The sequence below is a fragment of the Echiichthys vipera genome, assembly GCF_963691815.1.
Source record: "Echiichthys vipera genome assembly, chromosome: 6".
Lineage (NCBI taxonomy): Eukaryota > Metazoa > Chordata > Actinopteri > Perciformes > Trachinidae > Echiichthys > Echiichthys vipera.
In genome coordinates, this window is record NC_139831.1 from 7,355,359 (window position 1) to 7,371,040 (window position 15,682).

The following is a 15,682-nucleotide window of genomic DNA, read 5'->3' on the forward strand; positions in this document are numbered from 1 at the left end:
CTGTCCATGGGGCATCCAGCAGTCTCTCCACGCTTGGTCTCTTGTCTGTTATTTCACTTGTGTTGCCTGGTATTGTTGAATTGAGTTGAGTTGGTGAGCTTTCACACCGGCTAATCGAGATGTATGCACTTTGCCAAGAGGTTTAGGAGTAGTGGGATGAACTGTTTTATTACTTTCCCCTCAAGCCAACAACACAAAGAAGTCAACTTCCGCCAGGTTAATATCCCTCCCTTGCCCCTCTGCTCCACTCAAAGGGGTTTAAATCACAGTGTTGACTTCACCTGCCCCTTGCTTAATGCTCTCTTTCCTGTCGTTTGCAAGTCAACTAAAGGGTTGCTTGGGTCTGTGTTTGTCACATTCCTGAGCATTAAATCCTGTTTTAATGTGATTTTTCGTGTCTCTTTCTAGAAAAGCTCATTGTGTCTTTACAAAGCTGGATGTTGTGCACATACTGATTTAAACCTGCAATAATTAATTTTTGGCCACTAGGCAGATAAGAACTCAATAACAAGATGACAGATGGACAGCATGACCAGCTAATTAAGTTGTTTTGCCAAAAGTGTCGCCAACAGTTGCTGACTTGCACATCAAACAGCAGCATTCATTTGGAGTTAAGTATCTAACCACCTGATCAATTCCAACATTTACTAGCTTTGTCTTGCTGCCATTTGGTAGTTGGTAGGTAGCGTGCATTGTGTTTTGCTGCGATTTTGCTGAAAAGTGATTCCTGCTGCTTCTGGAAATTGGTTGGTTAGTGAGGAGTTGTTTAGATTTCACTGCAGACCATGAAACCAATGCCATCACCGGAGAGAGGCTAAAAAGGTCAATAGAGCTGCAGATTTAGGATGAAATCTGGTTCGAGGTATAATCATACGACACATACAGTAGTAGTCATATGATGAAATGCTACTATGAAAACATTGATAAATGCAGCTTTGAAGTAATGATCACAAATATTATTTAAATTAATATCTGTTCAGTCACTTTCTACTGCTGAATGAGGTAACACAATGGTGATTGAGTCTAAGGCTCACTGATGAATGCTCTTACATTTGCAGTATTACAAACTGGGTGTCTGTGGCAATATTTCCAGGATGGCAAGCAGTTCACAGTTAGTGCCATCCTTTCCATCACCCAGCAGTGGTTGGTCCACCACAGAGGCATCCTGTTATTTCAGTCTCTGCTAGTGTTGCGAGTAAACTATAACTATGGCTGAAAAACAGGAAGAAAAGTGATGACTACAGATGATGAAACTTCAAAAACAAGTAAATGTGAGGTCCAACACACACTGCTGGTAACGCTTAGTGCCATATGTGCCTCTAAAGAAAAAAAAATGGACTTTGTAACTTTACAGAAAGGTTAATTGAAATTGGTTGTATTATGACAGTTTTAGGATGCATCATTTTCAAATGCTTTTTTATTTTTAAAGTGTACTAGAAATTGTTCTAATCCAACAGTCTAACATTTGAATAAAAAAAACATCTCAACTGTGTAACAGTTAAAAATCAATTGCTTAGCAGTTCTTCAAAGCTCTCTGCAAACAGCCTCATTATTGGATTTAAATCCGAGCTAAAAAACCAGCCATAGTGCCGATCTGTATGCATCACACTTTAAGCAGTCCACAGACTGTCCTCCACCTCGAGTCTTTACTATAGGCTCAGTACATCTGCGTAGCTACAACTGCCATGGCCAGGGGATCTGTCTGCATCTGCTGTGCTTCTCTGCAGCCTATAGACTGTTTGGGGATTGCTGGTATGTTTTACACAGTTTTCTGCTGCAGTGTTGTGTACCCTACAGCCTCAGTCAAAATGAGGTTCAGGTGTTGAGCAGGTGCTGTGAGAGCAGATGCGCCTCTTTACTCGTTTCACTTGGCAGGAATGTCTCGTTACTCCTTGTTTATCCCGTAAATCAGTTTTTGCTTTAGAAAAATTGGGGGAGACTGTTGTGCTGTGTTGGACTGTTATCCCAACATACAGTATAGGAAATCAGAACAATTCCAAATAAGTCTCAGGTCTATACAATGTTATATTTATTTTTATTTATACTGTGTATGTACAATATATCTGTTTTCAGTTAAAAGATCTTGCAAACAAGGTCATATTTGCTTTTTATTAATTGTATATATGTTATATTCCATTAGTTTTTCATAAAGCAGTTAAAGCAATTCTTACTTTTCTGGCATTTTTATTATTTTCTTTTGTAATGTGTAAGGTGTTAAAACTTATCAGGCAGGGGGAAGAGGGTGGGACTTTGGTGGAGGGAGGTTGAGTTGTTCATGTTCAAATTTTTTACTAAGTGCTCTGCGACATCCTAGAAAGGTAAGAATTGCTTTAAGACATATCAAACATCATATATATATAGATCATTAAATGGAGATGAATAAAATTGTGTATAGATGTCATTGAAGAAAGCTTTTGACCTAGATTATCCTTTTATTTGTATTTTGTGCACGTACACTAGCAGTGAATAACTCGGAATTTTAAGCATACACATCTAAACAGTACATTATCAGTGTTAATTTAACAGATTATAATAAACACCTTGCCAGAATCTCTCTAAGTGCACTCCTGTCAGAGCTAACAACATATTTTTGGAATATTTTTTACCATTAGCCCCAGAGCCATATCAGCTCTATCAGTACACAAACAACTCTCCAAACAACATCTATCAACTCCAAATAACTGTCACTGAAAATCAACAGTTCTTATACATGAATATTTACTGGGTACACAAACCTGTTCTGGTTGTGTCGACTTTGAAGGGTTGCTCTCAGACTGTTCAAATCACTAGAGGAGCTGCATACAAAGCATCCGACAGCAGAAAATATAAACAATTTGAACTCTCTTGCCTCTTTACTGCCTGATTTAATTATGCTAACATTAAAATAACAATCGTCTGCATCTGTGTGAATCTTTTCTGGCTGTTGTTTTTGCAGTATGACTTTGTGGAGCTATTGGACGGCAGCCGGCTTATCGCCAAAGAGCATTGGACTCAGAGTGAACCAGAGACGAGGGCCCGGCTGGATCATCCGGTCACAGTCCACCAAGCTGGATTCATCCAGTACCTGGACTCAGGGGTGTGGCACCTGGCTTTTTATAATGACGGACGGAGCGCGGAGACAGTGTCCTACAACACTATCATTCAGGGTACGAGGACACACATCTGCTGCGATGGTTAATGAGTGTGATTAGAATGATGTGTAATAACATGTTTGGAAGACTTTAATTTCCTTTAACAGCTGCGCCTGCATGACCAAACAGTGGTTGTTGTTGAAAAGTGTGGCTACCACACAAACAAGCTGAGCTTTTCATACTTTGAGCCACCTAGGAGGCATATCTAAGTTTTCATTGGAGGGTAGTGGATTATTGTGCTCCACAGTATAATACAAGACCATTGACGGCATTGATCCTTTCTTCCTAAGGACCTCTTCAGCGTTCTGAAGTCTGTAAAATTTCCTTGTGGGTTTTGAGGTAGGAAAAACACTAAGGTTGAGTTAACGTTTTTCTATTTCCTTCGGGGAGTTCCATTGATCCAGCCCTACAAATATGAAGGTATTGATGTGTTAGGTCAAAATTGCCTTGGTCCAACAATGGCTCAATGAACATCCAATACAAGTCAGAGTAATAACAAAAAAGTTTGCCCCTCTTAACGCCGATCAAAATGAGGGCCCTGGTCTTTCGGGGGGTGCCATTCATGAGCGATGGTCTATTGAATGAGCACAAGATCTGTCTGTAGGATATGTCAGATTAACTTCAACTCAGAGAGGATTTGAGCTGTAAACACTCAAGAGATTGCATAGCGCAGGCATGATCAGTCATTCAAGGGGTTGAGGGGGAAGGATGAGGCGGTAGAAGAGACAGGAGGAAAGCAAAATGTGTCAAGGAAATGGAATTATTTGGACTAATTTAAAATGCCTGTGTGGCTTTCACTTAACATGGCTTAGATGGGAAGATTCAGGCTGCAGCATACATGTTATGGAGGCTTAGACCTTAGTGGGACATGGACAAATATCTGTAAATGTATGCCATGCCTGATACAAGTATTTCAGATAAGGGATGCCTAAGAAAAAAAAGATAAGTTAGTATCTTGGTTGTCTCACAGTATTTCTTAAACTGCTCAGTTGTCAAATGTTACATTTAGGAAGAATTTCAGATTTGCTTTAACCTGACAACCCGGTGAGTTATTAATAGTTGGACTTGTTCACTGCATCCACAGAATCTGTCACAGAATGCACACACAACTGTTACGGGAACGGAGAGTGTGTGGCGGGATCTTGTCACTGCTTCCCAGGATTCATCGGGCCGTACTGTTCCAGAGGTAATTGTTCAGCTCATATATCACTCTTATTCTGTACACTCAGCACATTATTTGAAGGGTCAGTTACTCCAAATGTATGTATTTATCTCTAGTGGTATCCAGCTATGGAGATTGTTTTGGTAGTTTTCATGCAGGTTTCTGAGATTTATGCTTTCATTCCAACACAATGTGGGTTACTGGGAAATAGTTTATGGTGCTCAAAGCATTAGAAAAAAAGGCTTCCAAAATGGTGTCTCAAGCTAGCCTGACTCGTCCGATGGATTGTTACACAGAACCATCTGAGAAACCATCTTTTCAAACTAATTTGATAAAATGAAGGTACTTTTCAAAACATACCTGGCAAGTGATTGGATGAACTATTGGTCTATAAAATTCTCACCCAAGTCAATCAGGAGAAGAGAAAACATATTTTCCATCAAGACAAGCCTTCAGCGCTGTTCTCTTCTCTCAATGGAAGTAAACCATAGTTTGAGATGATAGCTCAAATGATGATAGTTTGTCTACCGGTGTGCACTGCCAAATTCATTTTTCCATTTCTCTCTCACCTGCCTTTTAAAATCCAATCATTCGGCGCAACTGTCTCAGTTACTTTGACTAGTCCAGATACTATACCAAGCTGTTTTAATTAACTGATTTAAAGCACAAAAAAACCCAATTTCTTCACCCTCACCTCCTTTTTATTTGGGTATTGCCAGAAATCTGAGAGAGTCAGAGAAATCTGAGTTTAATAGAATAGTTCAACATTATTGAAAATATGTTTATTCACCTTCTCACCAAGAGTTAGATGAGAGAATGGATACCAATCTCTATGTCTATGTGCTATATATGTAGCTGTAACAATTGATTTGTGACCAGTAATGTATTGGAGTCTCTGCTGTTGCCTAGCAACTGGTCCCGTACAACAAATAGTCCGACACATAACCCCGCGTAAAACGGCTAATTGTGGTTTTTATGCATTGTTTCTTCTACGGAATCAACAAACAAGATATAACATGTTAATTGGAGAGCTTTAGAGATGCTGTGAGGCAGATTTTGTTACCTCAGGACTAGAGCTTCCCAAACTTTTTCCGCTGGAGACTCGAGAGAGAAATTTGGTGCCTCCCCGGGAACCCAAAGTTGCGTCGTAAATTGCCTGTACATTTATAAACTACTTTTAAAAACATATGGATCGAGGGTGAGGGAATCGCAATCACACTCAACCTAACCTTAGCCAGAGGGCATGAACAACTTTTTGAATTAATTTGAATTTGAATTAAATTGTTTTATTCTTTAAAACACATATTTTTATACTATTATTGAAGATCATTTGACATCTGCTTCAAAAAAAAAAATACAACCACAAGATTAATTTTTAAAACCTGTTCTTCAGCTGCCTGTCCGGTCCTGTGCAGCAGTAATGGCCAGTACACCAGGGGACGCTGTCAGTGCTACAGTGGCTGGAAGGGCACGGAGTGCGACGTTCCTGCCTCCCAGTGTATTGATCCTCAATGCGGGGGACACGGACTGTGCGTGGGGGGCACCTGCGTGTGCAACACTGGCCACAAAGGACCCAGCTGTGAACAAGGTAAATGGGGAAAAAAGCCTCTTCCTGTTGGATTGGAAGCAGCTAGATGCAACACATTTCTGTGTGAAACTCTAGGGGAATCGACACAGTCCATTGATGAAACAATCGGGTGTTTTCGACTCCACTGAGCAGATAATGCTTTGGATGTTGTTATTGATACTGTGTGTATAAATTAACTCCCTCTTAGTGTTTAGACCACATGAGGGTACAAGCTGGAACAGATTGTGCAGAGCCCGTTGAGGCAGTCACCTATTGGAATGCTCCACTGTTGAAGACATCTGTTAAAATCGAACAGTCAATAGCATCTGTTCCACTGTTTATTGAGAAATAGCTTCTTCTTTCTTTTCAACCTCTTCCACCTCCCCCTTTACTTTAGTGCATTTAACTTTATGGATCCCCATGCAGACAAAAGGCAGTTATCAGCTCAGATTTACATGTGCGACTCATTGACCTTACACGTAGTGTAAAAAGCTATTGAATTTACTAATGAGTATTTTGCGGTATTCTTTGAGGTAAAGCAACATGAGAAGGAAATAATGATGGGAGATGGTGCCTTTTGTAGTTCCAAGCTTGCATACTGTATAAGGGCCCCTGTGTGATGAATTGGTTCACGTGAATAATCAATATCGGTGTCCAAGCAGATGTGTAAATGCACAGGGAAATCAGCTCCAGAGGAAGCACAATGATGTTGTTACAAATTATCACTATGGGTTGATTATGTTGGTCATAATTGCCAATTATTAACCTAGATCAGCAAGTTGATCTGCAAATTGTTAATAGTAATTGATTAAATCTGTTTAGACAGTAATTGTGCCCCTTTTCCCCATGCCTATAATGGAGCATAATTATGCTGTCAGTACATGGGAAGTACCCTATAATATACCGTTGAGCAGCTAGTAGAACATAGGCTTGAAAATTACTACCAGCCACCACTAAACACTGCAAAAAATTTCAGCCGTGGCTCACCAGCTCTCGGGCTCTGGAGCACTTCCACTCCAAAAAACAATTTAGGCTGGTAGCAGTGTCCAAGAGGCGCAGGGTAAATAAGTAGATTTGAGATCCTGTCTAGTGGAGGTGAACTCGTTTTTTCCGCTTTTGTCCTTAGTCGACTGTGTGGACTCGACATGCTCGGGTCACGGAGCCTGTCATCACGGTGAGTGCCACTGTAACCCAGGCTGGGGAGGAATCAGCTGTGAGATCCTGAAGAGCACTTGTCCAGAGCAGTGCTCCAGCCACGGCACCTTCAGCACCGACTCGGGAACCTGCATCTGCGAGGCCAACTGGACAGGGGCCGACTGCTCCATAGGTGAGAACACTCTTCACTCTCATTCCATCCCATAAAGCTGTTTTATGTAGCCTTTCCATGTGACTTACTGTAGTCCTACATCTAAAGATTATTTTCATTATTGATTAATCTGCCAATAATTTCCCTGATTAATACTTTGGTCTATCGAACAATAAAAAAAAAATCATCACATTGTCCTATAGTTGACACCTTCAAACTGCATGTCTTGTCCCAAACTCCTATCACTTGCATATGAAAAATACAAGCCATACATTTTGACATGCAAGACACTGGAGCTAGATAATGTTACATTTTTTAATTTGACAAATAACTTTTACGATTAATAGATTTTTTTTTTTTCGACTGACTAATTAGTAAATCAACTAATTATTAAATATCTAATGCAATTATAAGATTTCTGATAGCATTAGTTATATATAGAAAAAAAATAATTAAAGGGCTTATTAATCTATTTAGCGCTGGTTTGAGTCTCTCTAATAAGTATGTGGCACCAAATTCTGTGTTTACTGAAAAAAACTCCCTCCACTGCAGACACCAGGTGTCCACGACAGCAGATGTATAACCCTTTGTTAACAAGCTGGAGGTGAAAATAAAAAATCTTGCTTAATAGTACGTTATGTCCCCATGTGGGTGTCTTATTAAGAAACTTTTAATTAAACAGCTTTGGAATCCACAAAACTGTAAACATGCAGGATAAAAACTTTCACAATCTTTAGGGATAAAAAAGCAAAAAAACACAATGTTAAGGCAATTAACCAGCTCTGTTTTTGAAAAATAATTCAGTAAACATCAAAGAAAAAATAGTTTCCCTTAATGAATATGTCTCATTTTGAAATTAAACTCTTTAAATAATACAGACAGTCAAATCAAGATCCTTCAGCTGCCCACCCCCGCCCCAACCCCATAGGTACATGTGCAGGACATAGCATTATAAATCCAAGTCTCCAAAGATGATTCATGGCCGCCTGACTTACTGTTTTTCATCTCACGAGCTACAGTATGCATACATGCTACAGTGCTGTCATAGCGGTGTTTTATGAGCTCTAGGTTACATCTCTCATGAATCACCTTCAGTAAAGTTTTACTGGGCCAAATTATAGAAGACATATATATATATATATATATATATATATATATATATATATATATATATATATATATATATTAACTAATGCAGGAAAGTCACAGTGAAAAGAAAGTATACTTGAGGAGAATGCGTATTTTGAACTTTAGCTCTTAACTCACTTAAATGCCTTTGTATCACACAAACAAGCTGAATTTTTTCAAATGTCTCAGTTCTTTCTAGTAGAAGTAAGCACTGAACCTACAGATAACAAACCCATAACAAAAGATTTCATGGGTATGAGGAGACAGATGTTGAAATCTGAGTCAGGAGTCGCTCGTGCTTGAAAAGGGGTTAACAAAAGAACGAACTGAGGGAGAATCTCTTTCTCTTTGGACTGCTGCAAATAGTGTTATTTACTGAGGGCGCACTCACTCTACGTACCACGAAAGGTTCACGTTGGTGTGATGCGGAGGTGGAGTGTTTACTGCAGATTTGGTCGATTTGAAAATATTCAAAAACAGTCGACAAGACGCATAAAAAATTTGGGGTATATGGGAAGATTTGTAAACAAAGCGTCGCATCACGATGACGTCAATCAATGCGTGTGACGTGTTACAGCGTGATGACGTATAGGCAGCAAGAAGCATTTGCGCGAGGCCCAGGCTGTGTGAGTACAAACGGGCCTGGGGCACGGGGGGAGAGGGAGGGGGGACAAGAACCCTAAAGCACGGGGCACGGTACGGACGGACAGTGTGAGTGCGCCCTGAGTGTGTTCACCAGATATGTTAAAAGTCTGGGGTTTTGCTTAAATCCTGATACAAGAACTGACAATTATTAACGTGCAAATCCACCGTAGACTTTGCTTAGCATGAAGTTTGGTAGTTTGAACCTAAATAAATCTGCTTCATTATGTTTTGGACGAAACAAGTCAAACTGTGGGTGTGATCACACCTTAAAGTTTGGTAATCAACACTTGTAGCACGTGTTGGTTTGGAAAGAGAGCATATGCTGGCAACAAAGCTTTGACTCACGTTACTCCAGTGAGACCCAGCATATGTTGTCTTTGAGATTTAAAACACGTGTGGATTGTTTTAAAAAAGACTTATAGATTTGTTCAGAACTGTTGCCAATGTGTTTTATAGCAGCTTCGTTTTTTTTTTAGAGGAGATGAGACAATCGCGTATTCCCATCTGCTCGCAGCAGAGCTTCTACATTTGTTATCAGCTTTGTATTCAGAGGGTCTGGCTTTCGACACAGGTAGGTGACATGTTAGTTCAAAGGCTGGCCCCTCCCATCTGTTATCTGTGCATGAGGTTCAGGGGATTTATGTGCCGTTTCCTACCTCAGGATAGACTCATTCTCTACGTATGTGTTAGACCTGGAGAGAAACACAATGGCCATGCTGAGTCTAACAATTAAAAGCAGAAGTTGCAGTTTGTCTCTGTCAGTATAAAAGGCTATTTCTCCTGGCTGAAATACACGGGAAAATTAAATCATAAGGAGGGTGTATGGTGTGTTTGAGATGATAGATGCATGTGCAGACCTCGTGAAGCAGCATGTGGCCTGGTTGGTCGGTATCCAAGAAGAATGATTGTTTTGGTGAACAGGGATTTTTCTTTTTGTCTTTGTCTCACTTTATTTTCTTTTTTAAAGAGAGAGGTAATTTGTTATCCAGTTAAAGTTTTCAAAATTCCAGACACAATCCTCTCACTCAGCAAGACATCTCAGGCTTGTCAATACTCGAACTGACTGAACCGGTGCGGTCCAAAAGCTACGGTTTACCCACCTGGGTGGGTGGAGAATTCCTTCTTAATTAATGCTGTGGTTCTTCTTCAATTAAATAAACTTTAATTAACAAGCGAGTAGCATTAATCGACCGCCCACAACCCCTATCCAGCTCGAGTCAGGGGCATGTTAAAGGCAGATAAACACTTTTGGACTAATGAAAAATTGATTGCATAGATTCTATGGGAGGGAGGTATCCCTTTGGATTCAAATGACTCCCCTCCAGAGGCACGCTTAATATTCTACAGTGTTGGCCTGACTTAATCAGAACCATCCAAGGTCTCTCAATCGAAGAAAAACTCTATTCAGAGAGCTGAAAACAGACTTCTAAAAGAGTCTTATTAAAGGAGAATGAGGGTAAAGCAGTCGAGGTAAATTAGCTTAAAAAAAAAAAAATGACATGAACAAAACGAACAGATCTTTTATCCACGGCTTATTAAAGAATTATGTCTCTCGGCTTATTTGCTTTTTCCTGCAGGCTATTCTAAGTTTTTAAAAAGTCACAAACTTTTCGATTTATAAGGCTATATACATTTCCCGGAGCATCTAGTCACTTAAAATTTGAGGACATACTTGTACTACTTTCCTCTAGCACACTGACGGCTGTTGTCACAACGGATATCTTTGTGGCTCCTCTGTTCAAAGGCTTTGATAGAGGCCCTTGGTTCCAGTAAATGAACATTTCTTATTCTCTCACAAGAGCAGCCACAGCTTGTAGAGCCTTAGTTTTAGCCTGGTACTGACTGATTTACTTACCACCCATGGATTCATCATTTGAATTCTACTTGTCTGAAGATAACAGGGATTCATAACAGATGCTGTGCTGTTTCCCATGCTCCTTACTTGAAGAAATCCTGTTCATCTAACATCTCTCAGTGCCTGGACATAAGAACCTGCTTAAATCCATAACCCTCGCCTCAGTCTGCCAAGGCGTCATGCAAATGAGCTTCTAGAGTACGTGAAACCTGGAAACGGGTTGTTTTAGATGTGTTACAATACACAAAGCATTTGGTGTGCTTTACTGTTCTTCTGCTCTTACTTCAGACTTTTTAAGTGATGACAGGCTTTATTTTATTATGCCCAGCACGGAGAAATAAAGTGGAATTACTGGACTCTTTGAAAAAGATGAGTTAAAGTGACTGCGGGAAGAAAAATTACAATAATAGGCTGCTGTGTTGCTCTTAAATGGGCATGGAAAGAACACATTTTCTATTAGTCCACTGTGATTATTCAGAGCTATACTTATATATACTATATATATACTATATTGTGCAATGAGCTTTAATGTAATTTCAGCTTATATGCTTATATACTGATTGGACCCATTTCTTGATAAGCTAATTAGAGTCCTTCAGTATTTGTTGCTGAGTAGATTTCACATAAAATAGATGGCAACTGAATCAAATTGTATCCATCTGCTATCGTGAGGACACACGCACACTGTTTCTTTCTTTCACTCTTCTGTTTAAAGTTTTATTTCTTCAAAGTGCATTCCAACATGCACTCATTACGTTTGAATTGGTTTTAATGCAATCTGACAGTACTGTCTAGCTGTGCTGTATTGTGGAGAACGTGGTTTACAGATTAAATGTCAACTGCTAGGTACCCATGAAAGTAATAACACTTTATATCAAGATTAATTTCACACTTTTTTTGAAGAAGATTTATCCTCATTTCCAACTATTTATTGTTTATTCTGACAAAGTTGCAGCCAAATAAAGGTTGATTTGGGGCTCTGTTTGAATGCTCTGACATGTCGTATGTCAACTGTGTGCCCTGCTTCATTACACTGAGATCCATAAAGCAAGAGAAAGCTGTGAAGTCGTGAAATTTTTCTCCATGTAATATAATGCTTCTTAAAATGTCCTTTAATGGATGGCAGTAATTATGAGCCTCTTCAGATGAAATATGATCAGACGTTTTTAATATTCACAATTTCAGGATTTTCCGACAGAACATTTCTCACGAATAGTGTTGAAAATCTGTCTTGTTTGCAGTTAGACTTATTGGCCCACTTTAATCGATGGAGTCAACACTTCTCAGCAAACAGCATTTTTCAGTAGTGGCAGATGCATCGACACAGAATACAAAAATACCTCTGTACAGAAGAAAAAAAAGGGCCTTTTCACAGAACAGCAGCTACATGACTCCAGCTTTTCCTTTTGCAACAGAGGTGTGTGTGGTGGACTGTGGTCCCCATGGCTTATGCATCAGTGGCGTGTGTCACTGCGAGGAAGGCTGGACGGGACCAGAATGTGAACAGAGGGACTGTCACCCACGCTGCATTGACCACGGAGTCTGCCGAGAGGGCAAGTGTGACTGCCATCAGGGTTGGACGGGTGAACATTGCACCATCGGTGAGCCACGGTGACGCATGCAGTACTGTACACCTACACGCACTTGACAGAAGGGCACCAACCACAGAGGAAATGCATTTATGGACAGGCTTAAAAGGGCACATTTTGAGTGTTAATGTCAGTTTTTTTCAGTGCAGTTTCAAGCATCTGTTGGAAAGACACAGATCATGACACACTTCTGTTGCTGCCCACCTACTCCGAACAAGTACCTTTACTGCTTAGAAGTAAACTGTTGTGTTTCAATTTCCAGAGTTCATTGAATCAAACATTGTGGGCAGGAGCTTCACAATTTTTTACTGAATGTCAGAAACTGAGAACATTAAATCAAGTGCTGTACTTAAGTACTCTTTTTAGGTATTAAATATTTCCATGTTATGTCACTTTATACTCATACTCTGCCAGATTTCAGAGGGAACCATTGCACTGGTAGTACACATTGCTTGTGATACTTCTACTTCAATGTTTTTAATTCATGGACCTTTATTTGTAATGGAGTATATTTGTTGTGGTATTGTTACTTTAACTGAAGTACCAGCCATGGCAACTATTACTTAACATATTTCAGTTTTACCAAGGTTTTTTTAAAAAAGCAAATGTTAGTTTCTGCTTCTAGAGGCTTCACCACCTGTTCAGCAGAAGGCTATTCTCAGCCAGACATTGTGGACATTATAGAGGCTTGAGTGAAGTGGCTATGAATCAAACCAATATAAAATGTCGGCAATATTGTTTATCAATTTACATTTATGTTGTATCAAAATATTGTGAATTTCACCTTAAATTAAGTTTTTAACACCACCAAAAAGAAATGTGAAAATGTAATGTATCATTACTTTTGGCTAGCTATTCGTCACCATTCCTCTCTTGTTGAAATCTTTTTTTTTTTGCATCATCTTTGTAATTTCCTCATCCATTTAGATATTCCACCTTTTAGACTGCTGAAGTGTCGCCCCTGTATCAGTGAGGGCAAGGGCAGGTATGTAGGGAGCCGGAAAGCCAGGGATAGGCCTCTTTGGAATATCATTTTTCTGAAATGGCAGCGCTTCACCTGGCATTAATGAGGATAATGAGTTCTGAGATGTCACTTCATATTGACCTTTAACTTAGACTTTCTTGACACTGTACCCCCTGTCAAAGGTCCTGTAGTTAAACCCTGACACCCCGCGTCAAACACCATTCCCCCAAGTGTCATCTCCAACCTCTCAATGACGACATACTCCCTGGGACACAAAGATCTGGCACTCCAAAATATTGAACCCTAATTATGTATTTACAAGTTCTCTCATCGGCAATCCCGGCGGCTCACAGCGCGTCCATCTCGGGGGGGAGGAGTGGAGATTGCAGTGTGGGCTCACATTCCTGATCTTATTAATCTTTCCCTCCTCCGGGTCGATTGTGCACCATCCATTTTCTCTTTCTTTCCTCCTGTTCAAGGCTCCCGTCAGGAAGGTAGCTCCTTGATTTGGATGCAGCGGGGATGAATAGGCAACGCGTTACCTTTTTCTTGGAGAACCGGGAGCTTATTTTGTCTTTCAAACCCTGCATAACTGCCATTTGCACAAAGCGCCTCTTAATCACATTACATGGACAGCGCTTGAATAGAGGACTTCCTCGGCCATTCTTTTGTCACAAGCATCTAGATCCTGTTTTATATGCAAGGCTTAACCCATTGTCACTGCTTTCTCAGCACTGCTGTTTACTATGGAGGTGGTTTGATTCGTCTTAGTGTACCACTGGTTCATTGCCGTGCAGTTGTTGAGAAAAAGTGGAGATGACTGCAACATTGAAAGGAGAAAAAAAAAAAAGTTTGCCGTGCTGCTTCATGATGCGTTTAAATTAGATTGAGGGTGAGACTACATACCTCCTGACAAGCACACAGTAAAATGTTTGTAGCAGGCCTAGATGAAGTCTGAAAACAAAGAGTGTTTTAACAACCCGATATGTAGAGTAGGCTCGTGTTCTTCTTTGTGTTAACTTGTCTTGCTTTGGCAAAGCAAAGCAGATCGAGAGAGTGTTAACGATTAATATTTCACTAAGCTTAAGATGCTGAATTCATTTACGTTGCTTCCTGTGGGCAGTCATATAAAAACCACCTAAGGCCCTTGTACAGAAAAACTTGATGATTTTGACAATGGCGCATTTATTATTCCGATTAATCACTTGCTGATTCAATTTCCATCTATACTATGAGTCCAATGCTGTATTTTTCCCCCTACTGCAGCTAAACTATGAATGTGCTCCTCTAAATCTGCTGCTTCTGTCTCTTTTCTCTCCCTCTCTCCAACCAATCTACTCGTTTTTTATTCTATTTGCATATCTTTGCTTAACTCCTACTTATACCCGTTCTCTTTTCTATTTTATGTCTGTATGCCTGTCTGCCTACCTATCTATCTCTATCCACCTCCCTCTACATGTATAGCCCTGGATTCCAGAGTATCAGGTAAAAAAAACAAAACACTTATACTTTGCTTGAAATTGATTCTCGTCATGCAAAATGTTATTTTCTGATCCAGAACACCTTTTATGTTGCTTAAAAAAATGTGATCTCTGTTAAAAAATAAATTGGTGAGCTCGCAGCTTTCCAGTCATATCCTGTCATTCATGCTTTGTATTAGCTATTCAGCTCAATCACCATAACGACTATGATTTGCATACACAGTTGAGAGATTGAAATTAGAGCAGAAACTAAAACGTGGCAAAGCCAACTATAATCTTCGGGAAAACTACCTGCAAAGCTTCTTTTCCAAATATTTCAAGCAAGTTGGCAGGCATATCAGCATTATACCTGCAACCGTTCTCTTTTTGTGCTCCCTGTAAGTTACAATAAGTAAATGTGTTTGTCAGTCTTAGCACTCTGCCACCAAGGAGATAAGTAATTTTCTTTTCCAAATGTTTCCCTTTCCTCGGTTGTGTAATAGGAGCAGTCAAGATAGGATATAAAGGTAAATTGAACCACTACCCCCCAAGGGAGATTGTCACAAACAATCCCTCCCTGCTCTCTGTCTTCCTAGCACGGCGTATACACACCTGTTCTATGTCCGAGTCGATCATAATGTTTCTGCTGTGATCCTGCTCGCCCGATATGTTTCCTCATCTCCTGTCCGTCTTAACCGGTCTCACACAGACTCCACGGTCCCTTCTCCCCCCATGTCTTAATTCCCTGTGTCTGCCAGATTAAACGCCCAAAACTGGTGTGGTTTAGTCATGTTTCGGCTCCCTGTCTTCACCCTCCACTAGAATGAATGCGATCTGGCAGCAAGTGCTCTGTTTTCTGTAAATGTAGAGACTCT

General features: G+C 40.1%; 1 protein-coding gene across 1 annotated transcript in view; it reads left to right on the forward strand.

Moving 5' to 3' along the window:
* Positions 1 to 15,682, forward strand: part of LOC310948543 (teneurin-3) — a gene marked incomplete at both ends in the record, with an annotated part of 127,772 nt that overhangs the window by 69,516 nt on the left and 42,574 nt on the right. Inside the window, 7 exons of the mRNA XM_083915705.1 lie at positions 2,936 to 3,146; positions 4,216 to 4,317; positions 5,687 to 5,881; positions 6,987 to 7,187; positions 12,210 to 12,395; positions 14,812 to 14,832; positions 15,311 to 15,334. Of these exons, the coding sequence (XP_083771831.1) occupies positions 2,936 to 3,146; positions 4,216 to 4,317; positions 5,687 to 5,881; positions 6,987 to 7,187; positions 12,210 to 12,395; positions 14,812 to 14,832; positions 15,311 to 15,334 (940 nt within the window). The remainder of the gene's footprint in view (positions 1 to 2,935; positions 3,147 to 4,215; positions 4,318 to 5,686; positions 5,882 to 6,986; positions 7,188 to 12,209; positions 12,396 to 14,811; positions 14,833 to 15,310; positions 15,335 to 15,682) is intronic.